Consider the following 22,735-nt stretch of genomic DNA (forward strand, 5'->3'; position numbering starts at 1 on the left):
CCATGTTGGCCAGGCTGGTCTCAAACCCCTGACCTCTTGATCTGCCCGCCTTGGCCTTCCAAAGTGCTGGGATTACAGGTGTGAGCCACCACACCTGGCCTGTTTTTTTTAATAAGACTTAAGACTCCCACCTCAGACTTCCAAGTATCCTGGACCCTCTGGTGATATCCTGTCTCTACTTTAAAAAAATACCAAAAAAAAAAAAAAACCCACCACAGCTCTGTTTTTTGTTATTTTTTTAAAGTAGAGACAGGGTCTCGCCATGTTACCCAGGCTGGTCTCGAGCTCTTGAGCTCAAGCAATTTGCCCTATTTGGCCTTCCAAAGCACTGAGATTACAGGCAGTGTATTACCTGGTAAGAATTCATTAAGCTTTGCATGAATGAATGATTTCCACATATATTTTTGTATGAATGTTTTATATCAACAAAAAATTACATAGTACATATTTGCACAAAATGCTAATTCATCTCAGAATAGTGGCAGCATTTTTGGTTTGTTTATGGTGGAACATACTCAGGACATGATCATACAGATTGTAATATTCCAAGAGGAGTATTAAAGTCCTACCCCTTGGGTGAAACTGTAGGTCTTTTTATTTTTACCTCAGTTTGGTTCATGGTATGTTTTTTATTTTAAGAGAATGCAATTTTTTTTTGTTGTTGTTTGTTTTTTCCAGAAAATGTCCCCTCACAGCAATCATTGCCAATGCCGAACACCTAGCACAGTGCCTTGCTCAGTGGGTACACAGTATATATGGAACTGGGTTGAATAAGGCACAAAACCAACAGCAAGGTTGGTTCAGTGAAGAATAATTTAGTAATACTGCTTAGACTAAAAGGCCATGACTTAGCAGCAAACATTTTTACATTAATTTGAGAAATAATTTACATTACATCACCTAAAAATGTTAATTTACAGTGGTGGCATTTAAGCTTGGCTGCACTCTGTCATCATCTATACAGATTAAAATCACACTGTTGCCCAGGTTCAACTCAAGCAATTCTGATTTAATTAGGGTGTTGCAATTTGTGTTTAGGGGATCTTTAACACCACCACCCCCTCCCCCCACAGCCCCAAGTGATTTTTCCATGCAGTCTGGGATGAAAACAACTGGTTTAGGGTGAGGGATGGGTTCACTGTGTGTGATTATCATGTGTGCTGCTGAGATTTGTCCCATGGCTGCTTCTGACTTTGGGATCTTGAAAAGCAGTGCTGCCATTGTAAAAATCAAAAGACAACTTCAAGATGTACTCAAATACTTTGCTAAATTGCAACAGAATAAAATGTCTTCTTAGCAGATTGGTCTATAGTCACTTTAATTTCAGGCACAGTTTTAGTAACTGTTGAAAATCATAAATAGCCTATACATACCGAGAAACTATTTTAATCCTTTGACATATTTGACAGACTTTTCCAAATCAAATTTTGGCTTACAAATTGTCTTTTTTTTTTTTTTTTTGAGACAGAGTCTCACTCTATTGCCCTGGCTGGAGCACAGTGGTGCAATCTTGGCTCACTGCAACTTCTGCCTCCCAGGTTCAAGCAATTCTCCTGTCTCAGCCTCCCAAGTAGCTGGGATTACAGGTGTGTGCCACCATGCCTGGCTAATTTTTGTATTTTTAGTAGAGACAGGGTTTTGCTATGTTGGCCAGGCTGTTCTCGAACTCTTAACTTCAGGTGATCTACCTGCCTTGGCCTCCCATTAAGTGCTGAGATTACAGGCATGAGCCACAGCACCCAGCTGAAAAATTGTGTCTTTTTTGACCTCTAACTTTTGGATGCTATAGAGTGCCAATGCAGCATATAAAAGAATAATAAACAGAATTATTTGTTTTGTTGAATTACATGGAAAGCATTGTCAAAAATGTTTGATCTTCAGCTTAATATTTTAATAAATTTTATTAATGTTTATTTCAAAATGTATGAAATTTCTTTTTTTTTTGAGGCGGAGTCTTGCTCTGTCACCAGGCTGGAGTGCAGTGGCGCGATATTGGCTCACTGCAACCTCCGCCTCCCGGGTCCAAGCGATTCTCCTGCCTCAGTCTCCCAAGTAGCTGGGACTACGGGCACACATCACCACGCCCAGCTAATTTTTTTTTTCTTTTGAGGCGGAGTCTTCATCTGTCGCCCAGGCTGGAGTGCAGTTGTGAGATCTCGGCTCACTGCAACCTCTGCCTCCAGGGTTCAAGTGATTCTCCTGCCTCAGCCTCCCAAGTAGCTGGGATTACAGGCGCCACACCCAGCTAATTTTTGTATTTTTAGTAGAGATGGGGTTTCACCATGTTGGTCAGGCTAGTTTTGAACTCCTGGCCTGACCTGGTTTTGAATTCCTGAGCCCACCTCAGGCTCCCCAAGTGCTGGGATTACAGGTGTGAGCCACTGCGCCCAGCCTAATTTTTGTATTTTTAGTAAAGATGAGGTTTCACCATGTTGGCCAGTATGGTCTTGATATTTTGACCTTGTGATCCACCTGCCTTGGCCTCCCAAAGTGCTGGGATTACAGGCATGAGCCACCATGCCCAGCCAATGTATGAAATTTCTAAAAATCTAGTATATCTGAGTATATCTAATTGTCATAATTATGGTTATTATGATAAATTATTGTAGGCTGGAGATATAATCAATTTCTTTTTATTTGTTTCTTTATAACCATTTTTTTTTTTTTTTTAAGACAGAGTTTCACTTTTGTTGCCCAGGCTAGGGTGCAGTGGTGTGATCTTGGCTCACTGCAACCTCCACCTCCTGGGTTCAAGCGATTCTCCTGCCTCAGCCTCCCAAGTAGCTGAGATTACAGGCATGCACCACCATGCCTGGCTAATTTTTGTATTTTTAGTAGAGAAGGGGTTTCACCATGTTGATCAGGCTGGATGGTCTCGAACTTCTGACTTTGGGTGATCCACCTGCCTTGGCTTCCCAAAGTGCTGGGATTACAGGCATGAGCCACCGCGCCTGGCCTCTTTATAACCATTTTAAGTCATTTCCACAGTTAATGGTCTAATTCTAATGCAGTTTCTCAAAACTCCAAAAGCTTGCAAAATTGTAAAGTATAATGTCTTTAAGGAGGTTTATGAAAATATGGGTAAAGTCGAGTATAGGTTTCTGATCAGTTTGGGATTAATTGTTTGGACTGGGTAACGATTGTGAGAATCCTAATGAAGAGATTGATTCTTATAAAACTGCTAATCCAAGCAAAAGAAAGATTAATTAAATATTAGAAAAATATTCTGCCACATATAATGTTAGATCAGCCAGTACTGAAGTTTTTTAGACATGCCATTTGAATGAACTCTGTGGCCTAAGTCAAATTACCTATGATAATCCCTCAGTTATCAGTGCTATGCACCTAAATTGGAGAAACAAACCTGGTATTTTAAGAGGACAAATTTAATGTTAAGTGTGGACTCTTGGAGAACCTAGACAGCCAACAGCTACTTGTTCATTCCTGAGTTCTTAAAGCTTTCATTATTAACAGCTCTGCATTCCATTACTCATCACAGAAGAGTTAAAATAATCTAAATTAAATATAAATTAATTTTGTGTGTGGTGACCCTTCTAAATTACTAAAATAGGTTAAGACCAATTTTTTTTTGTCAAAGATATAATCCCAGTAAGACAATCAAAACTTCACATACATTTCTGCTACCTGATGAGCCATTTAAACATTTATACAGAAATTTTAATTGTCATTTTAAATGCATGTTTTCTTGTATAAAAGTTTTCTCATGCAAGAGGGTTGATGTTATAACAGCAACTACAAGGATATTAGGATACATGTTTTCTCATATCTTCAGTGATAAAGATACTTATTTCTCTAAACAAGTTGTAAAACTGTTAAACAAGGTATTAGGCTGGGCATGGTGGCTCACGCCTGTAATCCCAGCACTTTTGGAGGTCGGGGTGGGTGGAACACTGGAGGTCAGGAGTTTGAGACCAGCCTGACCAACATGGTGAAACCCCGTCTCTGCTAAAAATTACAAAAAATTAGCTGGGCATGGTGGTGCACGCCTGTAGTCTCAGCTACTCGGGAGGCTGAGGCAGGAGAATTGCTTGAACCCAGGAGGTGGAGGTTTCAGTGAGCCGACGTCACACTGCTGCACTCCAGTCTGGAGACAGAACAAGACTACATCTCAAAAAAAAAAAAAAAAGATACAGTAGTATTGAGCAAAGCTAACTAAATTGACTGGATTGCTTTTGTAATTGCAGATTGATGACATATCAGATCCATTTAGAGTGGAAAAAATATGTTGGCCATTTAAAAATAGTCATTAGAAGGCCTATGCACCTAAGAGAACCTCATGTATCTTCTGCTACTGAAACCTAGTATTACTAAATTCAAAAACGCTTTAATGCATTATGACAAAGCATATGAAGAAAGCCTTAATAGTCTACTGACTGAGGACAGTAAAACCCTTTATTATCTAGAACCCAGAGATTGAGTCGGCCTGCCATGTACACTGAAGCAAGACATCAAGACTTTGAACACTGGGTTGATAATCTCACAACTTAGAGGAGCCCCTCCAAACTCTTTAATTGTAAACCCATAGGAGATCTTAAAGTAAAGCTAACCAGAAAGGTTTCTTCTAAAAAGCAGATGGATACCTTTATGTAGATAGCTTTTTTAATAAGATCAAAAATCAAGACACATCTGCTATCATGATACTCTTAGTTAAGTTTATGGCTCTACAAACAATAGAAATAAAAACATCTTTTGTGTGCACTCATTGGGTATACTTATATGTAGAGAACTTTGCAGCCAACATATGAAAGAACAACATCTTTTATAGGTAAAAAATAAAAGGCAGGCCAGGCACGGTGGCTAACGCCTGTAATTCCAGCACTATGGGAGGCTGAGGTGGGCAGATCATGAGGTCAGGAGTTTGAGACCAGCCTGACCAACATAGTGAAACCTCATCTCTACTAAAAATACAAACTTGCCAGCATGGTGGTGCACTCCTGTAATCCCAGCTACTCGGGGGAGGCTGGGGCACGAGAATCGCTTAAACCCGGGAGGTGGAACTTGCAGTGAGCTGAAATCACGTCACTACACTCCAGGCTGGGCTACAGAGCGAGACTTTGTCTCAAAAAATAGAAAGAAAAAAAAAAAACTGGAAGGCCAATATGGATGAGAAATTTTAATGGGACATTTGTTGTCTCGTAATATCAGAAACAGAATGTATGTCCACTGCTCTTAACCTATTTCACAAGTTATAGAGAACTTATTCAAAATAGGTTAAAGAGCATTGCTAGGGTGCCATTACTTTTCTAAATGGGCATCCTTTGATAGGTCTTTTTTTCCCCCAGGTTTAGAGTAATTGAGGCAATGGTTAGAAATGTATCCCCTATCATAGGGCTTTTTAGCAGATTACACTGTAAAGGCTATGGTTACACAATAGACTTTAAATTTTTTGCTAAAGTTGTGCTGAATAATATAATTCCTTTGGATTACTTGCTGTATAAACAGAGAAGTGTCTGCAGTTGCTAATTCTTATAGTTGCACATGGAGAAATACATTGGGTATTACAGAGATGCAGTTGTAGGGGATTAATGAACAGGCTGTTTGGTTAAAATAAGCAGGCTATAGCTAATTATTTGATCTATTTAATGTTAGTTGGTGGCTCATGAGGACTCTGGCTAAAAAGCATGCTTCAAACTCTTGGTATTACCCTCCTGATAGTCAAAATAGTAGTCTCCCTGCTGCACTGTATTCTCAAAAGTTAGAAATGTTTTCATGCAGTCACCTGTAGAATATAAAATTGTCTCTCACTAACTGGAATGACAGAAACTCAAAGACATATGTGACTATGATGAAACCATAACCTATGAATGACATAAGAACAAAGACCCTAAATAATGGAAATAGAGTGGTACTAAGGCTCTGAGTTTTGGTTACACTGTGCACCGTTGAAAATTTTTTGAACAAAATTATTAGAGGCCATCATTCTGGACTGAGTTGTGCACTAGGTCCAAACAGACAAAACCAAACCAAAATGAGTCACTCATGCTAAATGTGACATAATCAAACTGAAAATTTAAGGAAATAGGTAGATTCTATAGGTTTTGTTTTTCTTCTGTAAACAGCAGATCTTAACACAAGGAGTTTCCCTCTACTCAAACCTTTAAAAATAATAATAAAATAATAACCTGAATTTCTTGATTCCACTTTACAAAACCCATAGTTCTGCTATTTCACAGTGGAATCTGAGACTAAGTACATATTTGATGGTGACAGAGTCTAAAGTTTTGATCTATCAAAATTTAGAAGATGACCAAAAAAGGAGAAATTATTTAATTATACCCTAAAGCTACCCCCTTTCATGTTTAAGTTAGGTCAATAAGTTTTTTTGTTGTTTTGTTTTGTTTACATAGTAAACTGAAACATAACTAAATGTGTAAATAGACTGTACTCATTTTTGTACCAACAACTGTGTTTTCGCCAATAACAGGATGTCAAATGTTCAAACCATGTTTAAATAAGGAAAATCCCAAGCTGTAATCAGTCTAGTTGTTCCTGTATTTCACTTCCATTTTCTGATGTCACCTTGCTTCTTCTATCCATAAATCTTTCACCATCATGTTGCTGTGCTGGAGTATTTCAGAGCCTACTTTGGATCCACAGGCTACTTAATTGGCAAATCCCTCTTTGCCCAGTAAAACTCTGTTAAATTTAGTTTATCTAAAGTTGTTTTTCTTTTTCTTTTTTTTTTTTTTTTTTTGAGATGGATTCTCGCTTTGTCACCCAGGCTGGAGTGCAGTGCGCGATCTCGGCTCACTGCAAGCTCTGCCTCCTGGGTTCTCACCATTCTCCTGCCTCAGCCTCCCAAGTAGCTGGGACTACAGGCGCCCGCCATCACACCCAGCTAATTTTTTTTTTTTTTTTTTTGTATTTTTAGTAGAGACGGAGTTTCACTGTGTTAGCCAGGATGGTCTCGATCTCCTGACCTCGTGATCTGCCCGCCTCGGTCTCCCAAAGTGCTGGGATCACAGGCGTGAGCCACCACACCCGGCCCTAAAGTTTTTCTTTTAGAAGTTTTCAAATTTATTCTCTGATCAAAAATGAATAATCTGTTGTTGGGCTTTGATTTTCTAAACTCATCCCTCAGCTATTTTTCCAAATTATTCTATCTCCTTTCAAAATGTTTCTGCAATTTTTTTGAGATGGGATCTCATTCTATCACCCAGGCTGCAGTGTAGTGGTGTAATCAATTATGGCTTACTGCAACTTTTACCTTCCATACTCAAGCCATCCTCCTGCCCTAGTCACAGAGTACCTCGGATGACAGGCATGCAACATCATGCTTGGCTAATTTTTTTTCCTGAAGACAGGATCTTACTATGTCACCCAGGCTGCATTTGAACTGCTGAGCTCAAGTTATTCTCCCATCTCAGCCTCCCAAAGTGCTAAGATTACAGGTGTGAGCCACCACGTGCTTCTGCAATTTCTTGACAGAATTATTTCCAATAATAAACAGTACTATGTGGGCACAAATCTAAAAAAAAAAAACAAAAAACTGTCTTCTATTGCAGAAGTGTCACTCTCCAGAATTTCAAAGGTCTGTGGCAGTTACTCTAGTAATATGGTTTGATCTATGGAGGTGCGTGAGCTTTGGAGTCAGAATTTATCCTGAGGTTCAGCCCAGCCAATTAGTAGCTTTGGGTCTTTGGACACGTTTCTTGATGTGAAAGAGTTGTATAAACCACATATGCAAAAAAGGCAGAATGATACTAATTGCAGAAATTGCAGCAATATTTTCATCCCTCCTATATCCTTTGCCAGGTGCTTTTACAGCTGTTCCCACTGAGATATGGAATCTGTTTTCCAGACCCTAGATACGGCTGAGCTTATTTCCTCAGGACAGTAGAAACCTGTGAACATGACCGTGTGCCAGTTTGGGGCCATGGCTCAAATGGTCTTGAATGCTTCTGTTTTTCTTTCAGAATGCTGCTATCTCCATGAACAAAGCACATGTTAGCCAGCTGGAGGATAACATAACATGGTGGGTGGGGAAGAGAAGCAAAGTGCCTCTGTTGACAGCCCCAGAAGCAGAAGCTCACCCCCAGAAGCACAGCTTCCTAGTCAAGAAGCAGCGGTTGATACATGTCTGAAGGAGCTCAGCTGGGACCAGAGGAATGGCCCCAGTGAGCCCAGCCTAAATGGCTGACCATTTCAATTATGACCTAATAAGTTTTGGATGGTTGGTTATGCTGAAATAGCTAACTAATACATGCACCCAGTGCAGATAGGTGCCATGATTTAATGACAGGTTGATTACTAGTTACCTTCTAACAGTGGGCTCCATGAAGGTACTAATATTTTCCCCTGATTTATAGATGTGTTGTAAGATAATGTTGAGTAATGCTGCAATACATGTAGACATGTATGCATGTGATTGGTCCTTAGTCCCCGCACACACAAGAGAAAACGTAAAACTACAGCCTGACACTTAGGGCCAAGGCCAAATAGCAAAATAATTTTGCCTTTAATCTGTTTTCTTCATATCTAATATTGGAGGTCAAGACTGTGGACAGATCTGAAGACATAGAGTTTTCTTCCCCTGTGGCCCCATCATCCTTTGTTCAGTGTCTGATCTCTGGAAGAAAGGTGGTCACCAGGTAGTGATTTACCTGTGGTTATTTAATTCTGTCTTTTCTTTTCTTTCCTTCCTCTTTTCTTTTCTTTCCTTCCTTTTTCTTTCTTTCCTTCCTCTTTCTTTCCTTATTTCTTTTCTTTCTCTCTCTTTTCTTTCTTTCTCTCTCTCTTCCTCCCTTCCTCCTTTCCTCCCTTCCTCCTTTCCTCCCTTCCTCCCTTCCTTCCTTCCTCTCGTCTCACTCTGTCACCAGGCTGGAGTTCAGTGGCACGATCTTGGCTCATTGCAACCTCCACCTCCTGGGTTCAAGCGATTCCCCTGCCTTAGCCTCCCGAGTAGCTGGGATTACAGGCGCGCGCCGCTACTCCCAGCTACTTTTTTTTTTTGTATTTTTAGTAGAGACTAAAAAAAAGTGGATTTCACTTGCTGGCCAGGCTGGTCTCAAACTCCTGACCTCAGATGATCCACCCGCCTTGGCCCCCCAAAGTGCTGGGATTACAGGCGTGAGCCACCGCGCCCGGTCTATATTCTTTTGATTTGTGAATATTCATATAGCATATTATTTATAAATGCATATGATCTTACACAAAAGGTTAGAGGCAATACCCTCTGGGGTGGGCCTGTCTCAGCTCAGGGAGGAAGCTCTGCCGGAAAGTCACTCTTCATTCAGCCCAGCATCTGATCACACCTGTCACTCAGGGCTTGAGGGGGCGGGGCCTTAAACGTTATCCAATCAGGGGCGCTGGGCTGGGGGCCGTCCAATCACGCCCGCAGCTGGAGCAGACAGGGCGGCTTCCGGGATTTGGCGCGGCCTTTGTCTCGCTGCCCCCGAAGCTCCAAGTCTCGTCTGTCTGCTTTGTGTCCTCTGCTCCTAGAAGCCCAGCGTTTGTGGCCCTGCGACCTGCGGGTATTGGGAGATCCACAGCTAAGACGCTAGAGACCCCTGGAAGCCTAGAAATGGTGAGAGTGCCGGTCCGACATCCCGAGAGAGGGAACGGGGCTGGTTGGAACCGGTGGGAAGCAGCTGTGGCGGGACTCAGGCCTTCCCGCAGTCAGCTTCACAATCTGCGCCCAGAGTTCTTGCCCAGCTCGGCCTCAGTCCCCTTCAGCCATACGATGGAGGTCGTATGACAGCCGGGGCCCCGGGTGTCCTGTCTCTTCCCTGCACTGTGACTGTGCCCTGGCCTGGAGCCCTCTGTGGGCAGCTCTGCACCCTCAGCGCCGCGTCTCCCAGATGATGCAGGAACCAGAGAGGATCGTCAGGGGAGAATCCTGACTCGGGATGCGAGTTCATGAATGGGAAGAGCTTTGGTCTGTGGCGTTACCAATTCCTCTTTCCTTCTGTTAAAAATTTACGGGAGTCACCGCCAAAATATTAACGAATTTAATTGAACAATGATTCTAAAATTGTAGAGCACCCAGTTATGTGGTGTAGCTTGTTATCCATGGGATGGGCTTGAAGGAAAGACTTTCATAAGATGCATGGTGCAAAACCCCAAATTCAGTAATCAGTTAGGTACAGTTACATAGTTTCTAAAATTGCAACTTGAGCGTACAAATTTTCTGGTTATGTAATCAGAGCTTAATAGGCAGTTTTTAGTTTGTTGCGCCTAAATTTTGTTTTCCTTAATGTAGTAATTTACAAAAAAATACATTTGAGTTACATTTTTTTTAAAAGTAGGAATCCTGGCATCGCAGCCACATACCTCGAATTGCCTGTCACTTAACCATTTTCACACTCCACAGGGGATTGATCTTCTGCATTTTTTTTTTCATGTTTCTCAAATGGGGTCTCAAGTCTACCCCTCAACCCCCATTCCTCCAGCCTAACTCTGGCTTGCAGTAAAATACTAAATTTCCAGTTTCTTCTGATTATCCCAAATGCCAACTTTCCCTCTCTATTTCCCATTATTATCTATTTGTCCTTTAGTGTACATTTTTGATACTGTATTTTATTTTTTTGACAAACCATTGGGTGGGATATTTAAAAAGATTTGTTTTCTGTTTGTAAATATTGCCCATGAAAATAAACCAAAACTAATTCCCTGACACTGTATTGTAAAAAAATCTCTGTGCCTCTTTTTCTTTTGTCTTCCCTAGGCACAGAGATCTTATGAAAATGTTTTGGGGTCAAGTTTGTTTTTTGTTTTGTTTTTGTTTTTGTTTTTTTAATCTTTATGGGATGATGTATTCTCAGCCACCCTTTAGTTTTTTCCTGGTCCTGGTTTTCAGTACTGGCTGTGAATAAACCAAGGTACACACCATGGCTATGTCTGCTAGAGTGTTTGATGATTATTAGCTTCTGGGTCATTTTCTCTCACAGGACAACAAGAGGTATGAAGTGTAGTCTCTCAAGAGAGCAGGTGGATGCCCTGGGGCTAAGAGGAATCTCCTGGTGTCTTTGAAAAGCTAACCACTTCAGACATTAACATTGTCTTCACCCAACCTAGCTTCCCTTTCTTAGAGACACATTGCGGGTTAGCCAATCTTATGCTGGTATTGAGGGAAAAACAGAAGTGATTTCTGCCCCTTGGATGCTCTGCGATTCATGGAAAAAATAGTATCCTAAAAGACAAAAAATAAAAAACAAAAACAACCTGACCCCAGTGAGATGGTGCAAAAAAACTTGCAAAGTAAAACGCACTTGGGGCACTTAGGGGGACATACTGCAGTGTCTCCTGAGAGGGCACAAAAGAGGTGAGTTCAAAAATAATTAATCATACATTCCATTTGTTTGAAACTCTCATTTACGTTTCTCTTTTTCTGGTTTTTTTTTTTTTTTTTGTGGGTGGGGGTGGGGCTTGGGTGGTTTTGAATAGAATTTCAAGACTTAGCTTTTAGAATGCTACCAAATAAAAGAATAGGTAAAATCTCTTTGCCATTTTGGCTGTAGAAAGTACATACATTTTGCTGAGTGCAGTGGCTCATGCCTGCAATCCCAGCACTTTGGGAGGCAGAGGCGGACGGCTCACGAGGTGAGATCGAGAGCATCCTGGCTGACATAGTGAAACCCCGTCTCTACCAAGAATACAAAAAAATTAGCCGGGAGTGGTGGCGGCCGCCTGTAGCCTGTAGTCCCAGCTACTCGGGAGGCTGAGGCAGGAGAATGGCGTGAACCCGGGAGGCAGAGCTTGCAGTGAGCCCAGATCACGCCACTGCACTCCAGCCTAGGCAACAGAGTGAGACTCTGTCTTAAAAAAAAGAAAGTGCATACATTTTTATAAGAAAATGTTGTAGATAATAGGTGAGTTACAAGATTTATGAAATCATCGGTTATTTTTGCAGGGTAAATTTGTGACAATGAATATCTCTGTTCTATATCCTGTTACCTTAATTTCTGAGTTTAATGCTAAATTTTATAAAAAGAAAAAGAATCATCTGCAAACAGAGATTGTTTAATTTCCTCTCTTCCTGTTTGAATGTGTTTAATTTCTTTCTCTTGCCTAAATGCTCTGGCCAGGACTTCCAATTTTATGTTGAATAGTAGGGGTGACAGAAGGCATTCTTCTTGTGCCAGTTTTCAAGAAGGAATGCTTCCAGCTTGTGTCCATTCAGTATGTTGGCTGTGCATTTGTCATAGATAACTCATTATTTTGAACTATTTGCCTTCAATGCCAAGTTTGTTGAGGATTTTAAACATGAAGGATATTAACTTTTATTGAAAACTTTTTCTGTATTGAAATAATTTTGTGGTTTTTATCTGTAGTTTGTTTATCTGATTAATCACACATATTGATTTGTGTATGTTGAACAAACCTTGCATCCCAGGGATACAACCTACTTGATCATAGTGGATTAGCTTTTTAATGTGCTGCTGGATTTGTTTTGCTAGTATTTTGTTGAAGATTTTTACATCAGTGTTCATCAAGGATATTAGCCTGAAGTTTTCTTTTTTTGTTTTATCTCTGCCAGATTTTGGTATTAGAATGATGTGGTTGCCAGGAGCGGTGGCTCATGCCATCTCAGCACTTTGGGAGGCTGAGGTGGGTGGATCAGGATGTCAAGAGATGGAGACGATCTTGGCCAACATGGTGAAACCCTGTCTCTACCAAAAATACAAAAAGTAGCTGGGTGTGGTGGTGCACGCCTGTAATCCCAGCTGCTTGGGAGGCTGAGGCAGGAGAATCTCTTGAACCTAGGAGGCAGAGTTTACAGTGAGCCGAGATCGTGCCACTGCACTCCAGCCTGGTGACAGAATGAGACTCCATCTCAAAAATAAATAAATAAACAAATAAAAAGAATGATGCTGCTTTTATATAATGAGTTGGGGAGGAGTCCCTTCTTCTCAATTTTTTAAAATAGTTTTATAAGATATAATACTTGTTTTTCTTTGTACATTTGTTAGAATTCAGCTGTGAATCTGTCTGGTCCTGGACTTTCTTTCTTTCTTTCTTTCTTTCTTTTTTTCCCAGACAGAGTCTCACTCTGTCGCCCAGGCTGAAATGCAGTGGTGGGATTTCGGCTCACTGCAACCTCCGCCTCCCAGGTTCAAGCAGTTCTCCTGCATCAGCCTCCCGAGTAGCCAGGACTACAGGTGGGTGCCACCATGCCCGGCTAATTTTTGTATTTGTAGTAGAGACAGTATTTCACCATGTTGGCCAGGCTGGTCTCAAACTCCTAACCTCAGGTGATCCTCCCACCTCGGCTTCCCAAAGTGCTGGGATTACAGGCATAAGCCAACACACCTGGTTGGTCCTGGGCTTTCCTTTGGTTGGTAGGCTGTTTACTACTATTTCAATTTTGGAGCTTGTTATTGGTCTATTCACTGATTCGTTTTGTTGTTTTTGTTCAGTTATGGGAAGATGGATTTTTCCAGAAATATATCCATTTTTATTTTTAGATTTTCTAGTTTGCACAGAGAAGTTTATAGTAGACTTCAGTACTTATTCATATTTTTGTGGGGTCAGTGGTAATGTCCCTTTTGTTGTTTCTAATTGTATTTATTTGGATCTTCTTTTTTCACTAATCTTATTAGTGGTTTATTTATCTTATTAACTTTTTCAAAAGATTTAACTCAATAGATTTCTTATTTGTATGACCTTTCATGTCTAAATCTCCATCAGTTCAGATCTTCTTGTCTTCTGCTAGCTTAGGAGTTGGTTTTCTCTTGCTTCTTTCATTCTTTTATTTATGATGTTGTGTTGTTATATTGGCCTCTTTCTAACTTTCTGATGTGAGCATCAAAAAGTGCTATACATTTGCCTCTTACCACTATCTTAGCCATGTTGCAGAGATTCTAGTATGTTGTATCTTGGTTCCCATTTGTTTCAAAAAACTGCTTAATTTCTACCTTAATTTCATTATTTATTCAAAAGTCATTCACATGCAGATTCTTTAATTTCCATGTAATTGTATAATTTCAAGTAGTTTTCTTTGTGTTGAATTATATATTTATCAAGCTGTGGCCTAAGAATGTGTTTGGTATGATTTGGGGATTATTAAATTTGCTGATAATTGTTTTATTTCTGATTGCGTGGTCAATTTTAGAGTATTTGACACGTGGTGGTGAGAAGAGTGTATACTGTGTTGATTTCAGATGGAGAGTGTTGTAGATGTCTATTAGGACTATTTGGTCAAGCATTTAGTTCTGATATCTTTGTTAATTTTCTGCCTCAATGATCTGTCTAATAGTGTCTGTGGGGTGTTGTAGGAGTCAGAATCTAAGTCTCTTCATAGTTCTCTAAGAACTTTGTGTGTGTGTGTGTGTGTGTGTGTGTGTGTGTGTGACAGAGTCTCGCTCTGTTGCCCAGGCTAGAGTGTAGTTGGCATGATCTCGGCTCACTGCAACCTCCGCCTCCCAGGTTCAATAGAGTCTCCCGCTGCTTCAGCCTCCTGAGTAGCTGGGATTACAGGAGCATGCCACCATGCCTGGCTAATTTTTGTATTTTCAGTAGAGACCAGGTTTCACCATGTTGGTCAGGCTGGTCTTGAACTCCTGACCTTGTGATCCATCTGCCTCAGCCTCCCAAAGTGCTGAGATTACAGGCGTGAGCTGCCATGCCCAGCAGAACTTGTTTTATTCATGTGCATGCATGGATTTTTAAGGAAATATTTTTTTCTGTCTGCTTTTTTTTCATAAACATTCTTTCAAGTGCATACAGTATGCCCAAGGCTATACAGCTTAGATGTCTGCATCCAGTGTCTACTGAAATTCAGATGTCCAGTGTTCAAGAACATGTCCAGAGACTTGGCTGTTGTAGAAAAAATATAAATTAAAGATAAGAGCCTTTATTCTCTTACCTGAAAGTAAGGGAGGATATTTTGTTCATCTCTCTTTTTTTAAAACATTTAGATTACAGGTAGATAGTTTTCTCTGCTTTTTAGAAATATATGTAAATCATAGTAACAGCTATATAAACCTTTTGTTATTCTTTCTGACTCAGAATTGTCTTCATCTAGGACCTCAGAACCATTGCTTTGTTTTTGCTTTGGCAAAGGTTTTTGTTTATTTTCAGTTTTAGTCTTTTAAAGTAGACACAAATTTGTTTAAAGCTTTTTTTTTTTTTGAGACAGAGTTTCACTCTTGTCACCCAGGCTGGAATACAATGGCACAATCTTGGGTCCCTGCAACCTCCACCTCTCAGTTCAAGTGATTTTCCTGCCTCAGCCATTCAAGTAGCTGGGATTACAGGCTCCCGCCACCACCCTCGACTGATTTTTTATATTTTTATTAGAGACGGAGTTTTGCCATGCTGGCCAGGCTAGTCTCAAACTCCTGACCTCAGGTGATCCTCCCACCTTGGCCTCCCAAAGTGCTGGGATTACAAGCATGAGCCACCACACCAGGCTGTTTAAAGCTTATTTTAAGAGCACACAAAAGTTGAGCACAAAGATAAGATTAAATTTAGCAACACAGAATGATAAAGAATAAAAAAGATACGAGGAAATTTTTTTGACAGAAAACTGATTATCCAAGGTAATTATCTCATATTTGCAGGCTGAAGTACTTACACTGCAAAGGCAAGAACAGTTCAGTTTATTCACTAAATAGTGGAATCTGTAGGTGGATTTTGGTTTCTGTTACTTCAGAACAATTAGTATAGTTAGGTGTAGTGTTTGTAGACAACTTGCATTCACATAAATTAACATTTTGTACAATAGTATGAATATAAGGCTACAATATTTGAATAAATCCCTTAAGTAGTCATTTTAATATTGTTATTTATACTCTTGAAATATAAAATGTTTTAACCGAATTATGGTTATAGATATTTTTAAAGTTCTACATACATTGTGACAAGTACATTAAAATTATTTATACTTAGATATTTATATCTAATATCCAAAGAAAATTCACTACAAAATTGTTACAGTAGATATTAGTTTGACATGCTTATTAATTTATCCAATAGGGATAATTATAGGTAAGCATGGTTTTAGTGTCTTTCATTTCACTAAATTTGAATGCTGCTATTACAGGACAAATAAACATGATGGGCGATGTGACCACCCAAAACCATAATAGCTCTTCAGTTAGCTATGTTGCAAGCTCAAATATATTCCACTGTATAACAAAGTCAGATTCCAGTTGTTCGTCAAAAAGTGCTGGTGAAAATTGTCAGATGTATTCCAATATAGATCCCCAATTCACTGGTTAGGAGATGGGAGAGCAGCAGACATGGAAAAGAAACCTTATAGACCAGACACGGTGGCTCATGTTTGTAATCCCAGCACTTTGGGAGGCCGAGGTGGGCGGATCACGAGGTCGGCAGATCGAGATCATCCTGGCTAACATGGTGAAACCCCATCTCTACTAAAAACTACAAAAAATTAGCCGGGCATGGTGGCGGGCGCCTGTAGTCCCAGCTACTCGGGAGGCTGAGGCAGGAGAATGGCGTGAACCCAAAAGGTGGAGCTTGCAGTGAGCCGAGATCGTGCCACTGCACTCCAGCCTGGGTGACACAGCGAGACTCCAAGACTCCGTCTCAAAAAAAAAAAAAGAAACCTTATAAAATTCTGCTGAGAACATGCCTTTTTTTACATAATGCTCATGTTTCTCATGCTGACATGCTGAGAGTAGCTGTGCATTTTGAGTGTTTCAAGAAAAATTCCTTTTGGGGGACTATCTTCTGGCCAAGTTGATCAGTCTTACATCTAATCTGAGTTTTTTCTTAAGATGCTTTTAACTTATTTTTTCTTTCAATATAATCTTGCTCAGATTGAGAGCTGTTTTTCTCTCCAGTGCTTTGGGTGTCTGTTTCAGAAGCCCTATTAGTATCCCATGGTCTCTGTGAATGAGGTGGGTTGTCACAGGGAGAATTCTTGGAGTTATCTCTATCTGGATTCATGCTGGAAATCTAGCAGTATTTTTTTTTTTTATGTCACCATTATAAATAGAAACTGAGGGTGAAATACTGCTCCCATTCCCATTATTGTGAAGGTGCAGTTCTACTCAGGAGGCCTGCAGGCTCTTCTCCCTGCAGCACAGGCTTCACTCTCTGATGTGACACTAGAGTGCAGCTGTGGCATTGGGGTTCATGTAAGATGTGAACCAGCAGCTTTGAGCTGTGTGTTGTGGGCTGTGTCTCAGTGGAAGTTTGTAGGTATAAAGAGAGGATGCTGGCCATCAGGAGAACGCAAGCAGGGTGCTACATGTTCTACATTCTGTGAGAGGTTCCGAGAGTAAATAGAATCTGATGGCCAAATCTGTAAATGTAAACAAGCATCTTAGGAGTGAAAGATCAAGGCTACAAAATATCCAGAGCCATAACCACAACTATACCTACCGGTAAAATGCAAGACTGGAGTAGAGTATTCTTGTCCTTCCTCTTACTCAAGAGCTAGAATCAGGACAGGGGATCCAGGTTCTGGAGCTCCACCAGAGCAGTTCCATTTTTTATTTAGAATCAGCCTGAGTCTCTCCTGCCTGGCTTATCATTGGGCAATCAACCCAAGGTAACTGGGAACCCTCTCACAATTACCTAGCCATCTTTGAAACATTTGAGAATATCCAGAGCAGAATTTTATCAGGCTGACAAGAGTGGTTAATTCTACTTCTTTCTCAGTGTAAAAGAAATGAGTCATTCTGTGTTTGTTCCTCCCTCATACAAGAGATAATTTTGGTTGGTACTCAGATGATAGTTTCCCCAGTTTTCTTGTACTTGGGTGAGAAACAAGGAAGAGGTCTAGAAACTAAAACATAAACTGATTGCTTTCATTTCATATTATCATTAGAAAAATAGGTAGAGCAGTTATGGTTCTTACCATACAGAAACTTTTAGTCTAGACTAGTGATATGGCTTGGCTATGTCACCACCCAAATCTCATCTTAAATTGTAACTCCCACAGTTTCTACATGTTGTGGTAGGAACCCAGAAGGAGGTGATTAAATTATGAGGGCAGATCTTTCCTGCACTGTTCTCATGATAGTGAATGAGTTTCACAAGATCTGATGATTTTAAAAATGGGAGTTTCCCTGCACAAACTCTCATTTTGCTTGCCACCATCCATGTAAGATATGACTTGCTTCTCCTTGCCTTCTGCCATGATTGTGGGGCCTCCCCAGCCATGTGGTATTGTAAGTCCATTAAATCTCTTTTTCTTTCCAGTCTCTGCTGTGTTTTTATCAGCAGTGTGAGAACAGACTAATACAAAAAATTGTTACCAGTAGAGTGGGGCATTGATTAAAAGATACCTGAAAATGTGCATGTGACTTTGGAACTGGGTAACAGGCAGAGGTTGGAGCAGTTTGGAAGTCTCAGAAGACAGGAAAATGTGGGAAAGTGTGGAACTCCCTAGAGACTTGTTCAATGGCTTTGACCAAAATGCTGATAATGATATCGAAAATAAAATCCAGGCTGAAATGGTCTCAGATGGACATGAAGAACTTGTTGAGAACTGGAGCAAAGGTGACATTTCTTGTGTTTTAGCAAAGAGACTGGTGTTATTTTGCCCCTTCCCTAGAGATTTGTGAAACTTTGAACTTGAGAGAGATGATTTAGTTTATTTGGCAGAAGAAATTTCTAAGCAAGGCAGGTCTCTGTTGAGCCATGGATGCCAGTCTCTGTTCTGCAGTATAGGTTTTGTTAAAGTTGTTAAAAATAATGCCTATTTTAAGAGATACCAAATGAAATTTAGAGGACAATTTAGAGAATAATTACTATTCTTGGAAATGCTTGTTGATACAGGATAAAAATAAATACAACACACCCAAATACAGGATGATAGTTTTTTGTTGGTTGGGTTTTTTAAAGCATAATACAGGAGTAGATTTATTATAGCTACTCCAAATGTTAAAGAGTGATACAATGACCACAAGTTAAAAACTCTCACTGTTATTGCTGTTTATTTTACAATAATTGGTTTAGTCTACAAGTTTAAGGCAGACATACTAATGCATTTTCTTTTCTTCAGAAATCATAAAGATTACATAAAATCTGTCCCAAAACTTCAAAGAAATATTCAGTAGTTAAAAATATGTCTGATTAAGATGCTTTACCAGGATACATGAATGAACTAAGGTGGTATATAATGCTTTTTTTAAGACAAAATTTTAAAAAATTCAATAAAGGCAATCTTTATCTTGTTTGAACAATGCATTCTGAAAAGGTTAAACTTCAGAAATTATTTAATGGTAAATAAGATGGCATCCATAAGGAATACTATTTATAAAATAAATGCAGTTATAGAGGCTACTTTAAAGAAGAATAAAATTTGGACTTCTGAGTATGATGAGTGCACAATAATGGACCACTGTCTTGGGGAACACAGTGCGGCATTACACCACATAGACTGGCAGCACCTGTACATGGCACTGCTCCATGCTTCTCAGAAAAAGAGTAGATCCATTTTGTCAGCTGGTTTTTGTTTGTTTCCAGTGAGCATAAATGCTTAGCATCATTAAGAAAACAAAAATAAAATTTGAAGGAAGGCTGCCCTTTTCAACAGGAAGGTGGAATGTGGCTTATGTGTCTCCGTTTAGCACTGCCAGGCAGTTTGGCAGCAACTGTAGGTTACCCTTTGCATGCTTCAGTTCTAACTCTGCCAGTTCCACTAATTTTTTTCTGAATGCAGCAATGCTTCTTGTCTTAAAATCTGTAAGTTCTTGTTTTGCAGACTGAGATTTTTTTTTTTTCAAATTTCTGACTACATAATTGTTGGGAAGTTTTAGCCAGCAGAACATCTTTATTTTTTGCTCTTGCTTTATCCAGTGCTCTATTAGCATATTCATAATCCACTAGTGACCTAGACTTTCAATACAGGAGATCCTTAGCAGCTTGAGTTTCTCTTAAGTAATATTTTTAAGGGTCAGAAAGTTTGAGGTCCTCATCAGCAGACACTCATGCTTCTATTTTTCTTGTTTTATCAAACACTTCTGAAACTTTGAGAAAAAACTTGCATATATCTGTGAATCCTGAGTTCCTAAAGCATATAATGAAGAACCAATTCTATTGTAATCATCTGCAGCACTTTTGTGGGATCTTGTCATTCATGATTCCTTAGCAGATGCATCCTTAACTTGGTTATGATATTCTAAAAGAAATGTTCGTTCATGCTGAAAGAAATTATCTACATCCTTTATTTCTGAAACAATTACTCCATCTGCTGATTTAACCATGTTTTCAAAGAAATCTTCAAGTTTCTCTTTTTATTTTTCCTTGCACACTCAAATCTTGATTATATCCCAAGAAGACATGGAAATTTAAATATTTTCTCAAAATAGGATGTGCTGTCACATGACATAGGAACACTTCATGCATCGCAACTGTCTTCTCGAATATTCCCAAATATTCAGCTTCCAGTTCCTGTTTTTATCTTTGTGAATTCTTCCTTTGTCATTGATCCTTCTCCTTCTCCAAGCTTCTGTACTTTTTCCCTTGAAGCATCAAAATCAGGTCTTGGTGGTGCTGGTGGAATGATGTAACCTGCATAGTCTTCATTTTTAAGAAAGGAATCATGAAGCCAGATAAATTTCTCATGTTTCTGAACAACAGAAAACTTATTTTGTTTAAAATTTGGCAATAAACTCTTTGTGTGAACAGTGAATTTTACTTTATCCCACTCACTAAGAGCATCAGAAATGTCCACCTGCAGAGCAGGATCACTTTGAAGATCTACATTTATTGCTTTAAGTCCACGGTTCTCTTCCCAAGAGGAAGTCAGGGCCATCGTTCAGGTCTTCCATCATGGCTGCTCCCCAGGATGATAGTTTGTGTAACATACAGAGATATTGTCAGATTGCTTATACCCATATAGAAGAGGATGTGATAGTATGCACAGCATATGCGCGTAAACTGCCAAAATATGATGTGAAGGTTGGCCTAACCAATTACACTGCAGCATATTGTACTGGCCTGCTGGCCTGCAGGCTCTTCAATAGGTCAAGATCTGTGATGTTTGGCATGAACAAGATCTGTGAAGGCCACGTGGAAGTGACTGGCAATGAATACAATGTGGAAAGCACCGATGGTCAGCCAAGTAAGTGCCTTTACCTGCTATTTGGATGTAGGCCTTGCCAGAACTACCACTAGCAATAAAGTTTTTGGTTCCCTGAAGAGAGCAGTAGATAGAGGCTTGTCTATCCCTCACAGTACTAAACAGTTCCCTGGTTATGATTCTGAAAGCAAGAAATGTAATGCAGTAGTACACCAGAAGCACATCATAGGCCAGAATGTTGCAGATTACATGGGCACTACTTAATGAAGGAAGATGAAGATGCTTACAGGAAACAGTTCTCTCAATATATAAAAAAAAGCATAACTCCAGACATGAAGGAGATGTATAAGAAAGCTCATGCTGCTATGTGAAGGAATCCAGTGTGTGAGAAGTCCAAGAAAAAAGTTAAAAAGAAGTGGAACCATCCCAAAATGTCCCTCACTCAGAATATCGAATAGCTCAAAAGAAGGCAACCTTCCTCAGAGCTCAGGAGTGGGCTTCTGAGAGCTAAACCAAACAATTTTCAATGAGATTTTTTCAGATGAAGAAAATAGACTTATTGACAGCAAAGTTTTTAAAAAAAATTAAATTTATAAGCAGCAAAGCATTCAAGAGATTACTTGGGTTCTGTTAAAGGCATTCAGTTTTAAAATGGAAACAGAGCATAAAAGTTTGGAAAATTTGCAACCTGACGATGCAATAGAATAGAAAACTTCATTTTTTGAGGAGAAATTTAAGCCACTGTGGGAAAAATGTCTCCAGGTCATGACAGAGGTCTTCTCCACAGCACCTTCCATCACAGGCCCAGAGGTCTAAAAGAAAAAGATGGCTTTGTGGGTCAGGCCCAGGGCTCCCCTACTCTGTGAAGCCTAGGGACTTGGTATCCTGTATTCCAGCCACTACAGTCATGGCTAAAAGGGGCCAAGATAGAGCTCAGGTTGTTGCTTCAGAGGGTGGAAGCCACAAGCCTTGGCAGCTTCCATATGGTGTTGAGCCTGCGGGTTCATGGAAGTCAAGAATTGAGATTTGGCACCCTCCACCTAGATTTCAGAGATATACGGAAACCCCTGGATGGCCAGGCAGAAGTTTGCTGCAGGGGTGAAGCCCTCATGAAGAATATCTGCTAGGGCAGTACAGAAAAAAATGTGGGGTTGGAGCCCCCACACAGAGTCCTTACTGGAGCACCACCTAGTGGAGCTGTGAGAAGAGGGCCATTGTCCTCCAGATTCCAGAATGGTAGATCCCGACAGCTTGCCCCATGTGTCCGGAGAAGCCACAGACACTCAACACCAGCCCATGAAGGCAGCCAGGAGGGAGGCTGTACCCTGCAAAGCCACAGGGGTGGAGCTGCTCAAGACGATGGGAACCCACCTTTTGCATCAGCATGACCCAATGCGGGACATGGAGTCAAAGGAGATCATTTTGGAGCTTTAAGATTTGACTGCCCTGCTTGATTTTGGACTTGCATGGGGCCAGTATCCCCTTTGTTTTGGCTAATTTCTCCCTTATGGAGTGACTCTATTTACCCAATGCTTGTACCGCCATTATATCGGGGAAGTAACTAACTTGCTTTTAATTGTACAGGCTCATAGGCAGAAGGGACTTGCCTTGTTTCAGATAAGACGTTGAATTGTGGACTTTTGTGTTGATGCTGAAATGGGTTAAGACTTTGGGCTGGGCGTGCTGGCTCATGCTTGTAATCCCAGCACTTTGGGAGGCCAAGACGGGTGGATCACGAGGTCAGGAGATCGAGACCATCCTGGCTAACACAGT

The 22,735-nt window shown here is 40.2% G+C and overlaps 1 protein-coding gene and 1 pseudogene across 1 annotated transcript in view; one reads left to right on the forward strand and one right to left on the reverse strand.

Moving 5' to 3' along the window:
• LOC103888502 (putative zinc finger protein 730) overlaps positions 1-22,735 on the forward strand; it is a 77,983-nt gene that overhangs the window by 17,545 nt on the left and 37,703 nt on the right. Inside the window, exons 4-6 of the mRNA XM_054540046.2 lie at positions 7,938-7,996; positions 8,512-8,612; positions 9,463-9,547. Of these exons, the coding sequence (XP_054396021.1) occupies positions 7,994-7,996; positions 8,512-8,612; positions 9,463-9,547 (189 nt within the window). The 5' untranslated portion in view covers positions 7,938-7,993. The remainder of the gene's footprint in view (positions 1-7,937; positions 7,997-8,511; positions 8,613-9,462; positions 9,548-22,735) is intronic.
• Positions 19,379-20,717, reverse strand: LOC103889631 (sorting nexin-6-like; annotated as a pseudogene).

This window comes from Pongo abelii, chromosome 20 (genome assembly GCF_028885655.2).
Source record: "Pongo abelii isolate AG06213 chromosome 20, NHGRI_mPonAbe1-v2.0_pri, whole genome shotgun sequence".
Lineage (NCBI taxonomy): Eukaryota > Metazoa > Chordata > Mammalia > Primates > Hominidae > Pongo > Pongo abelii.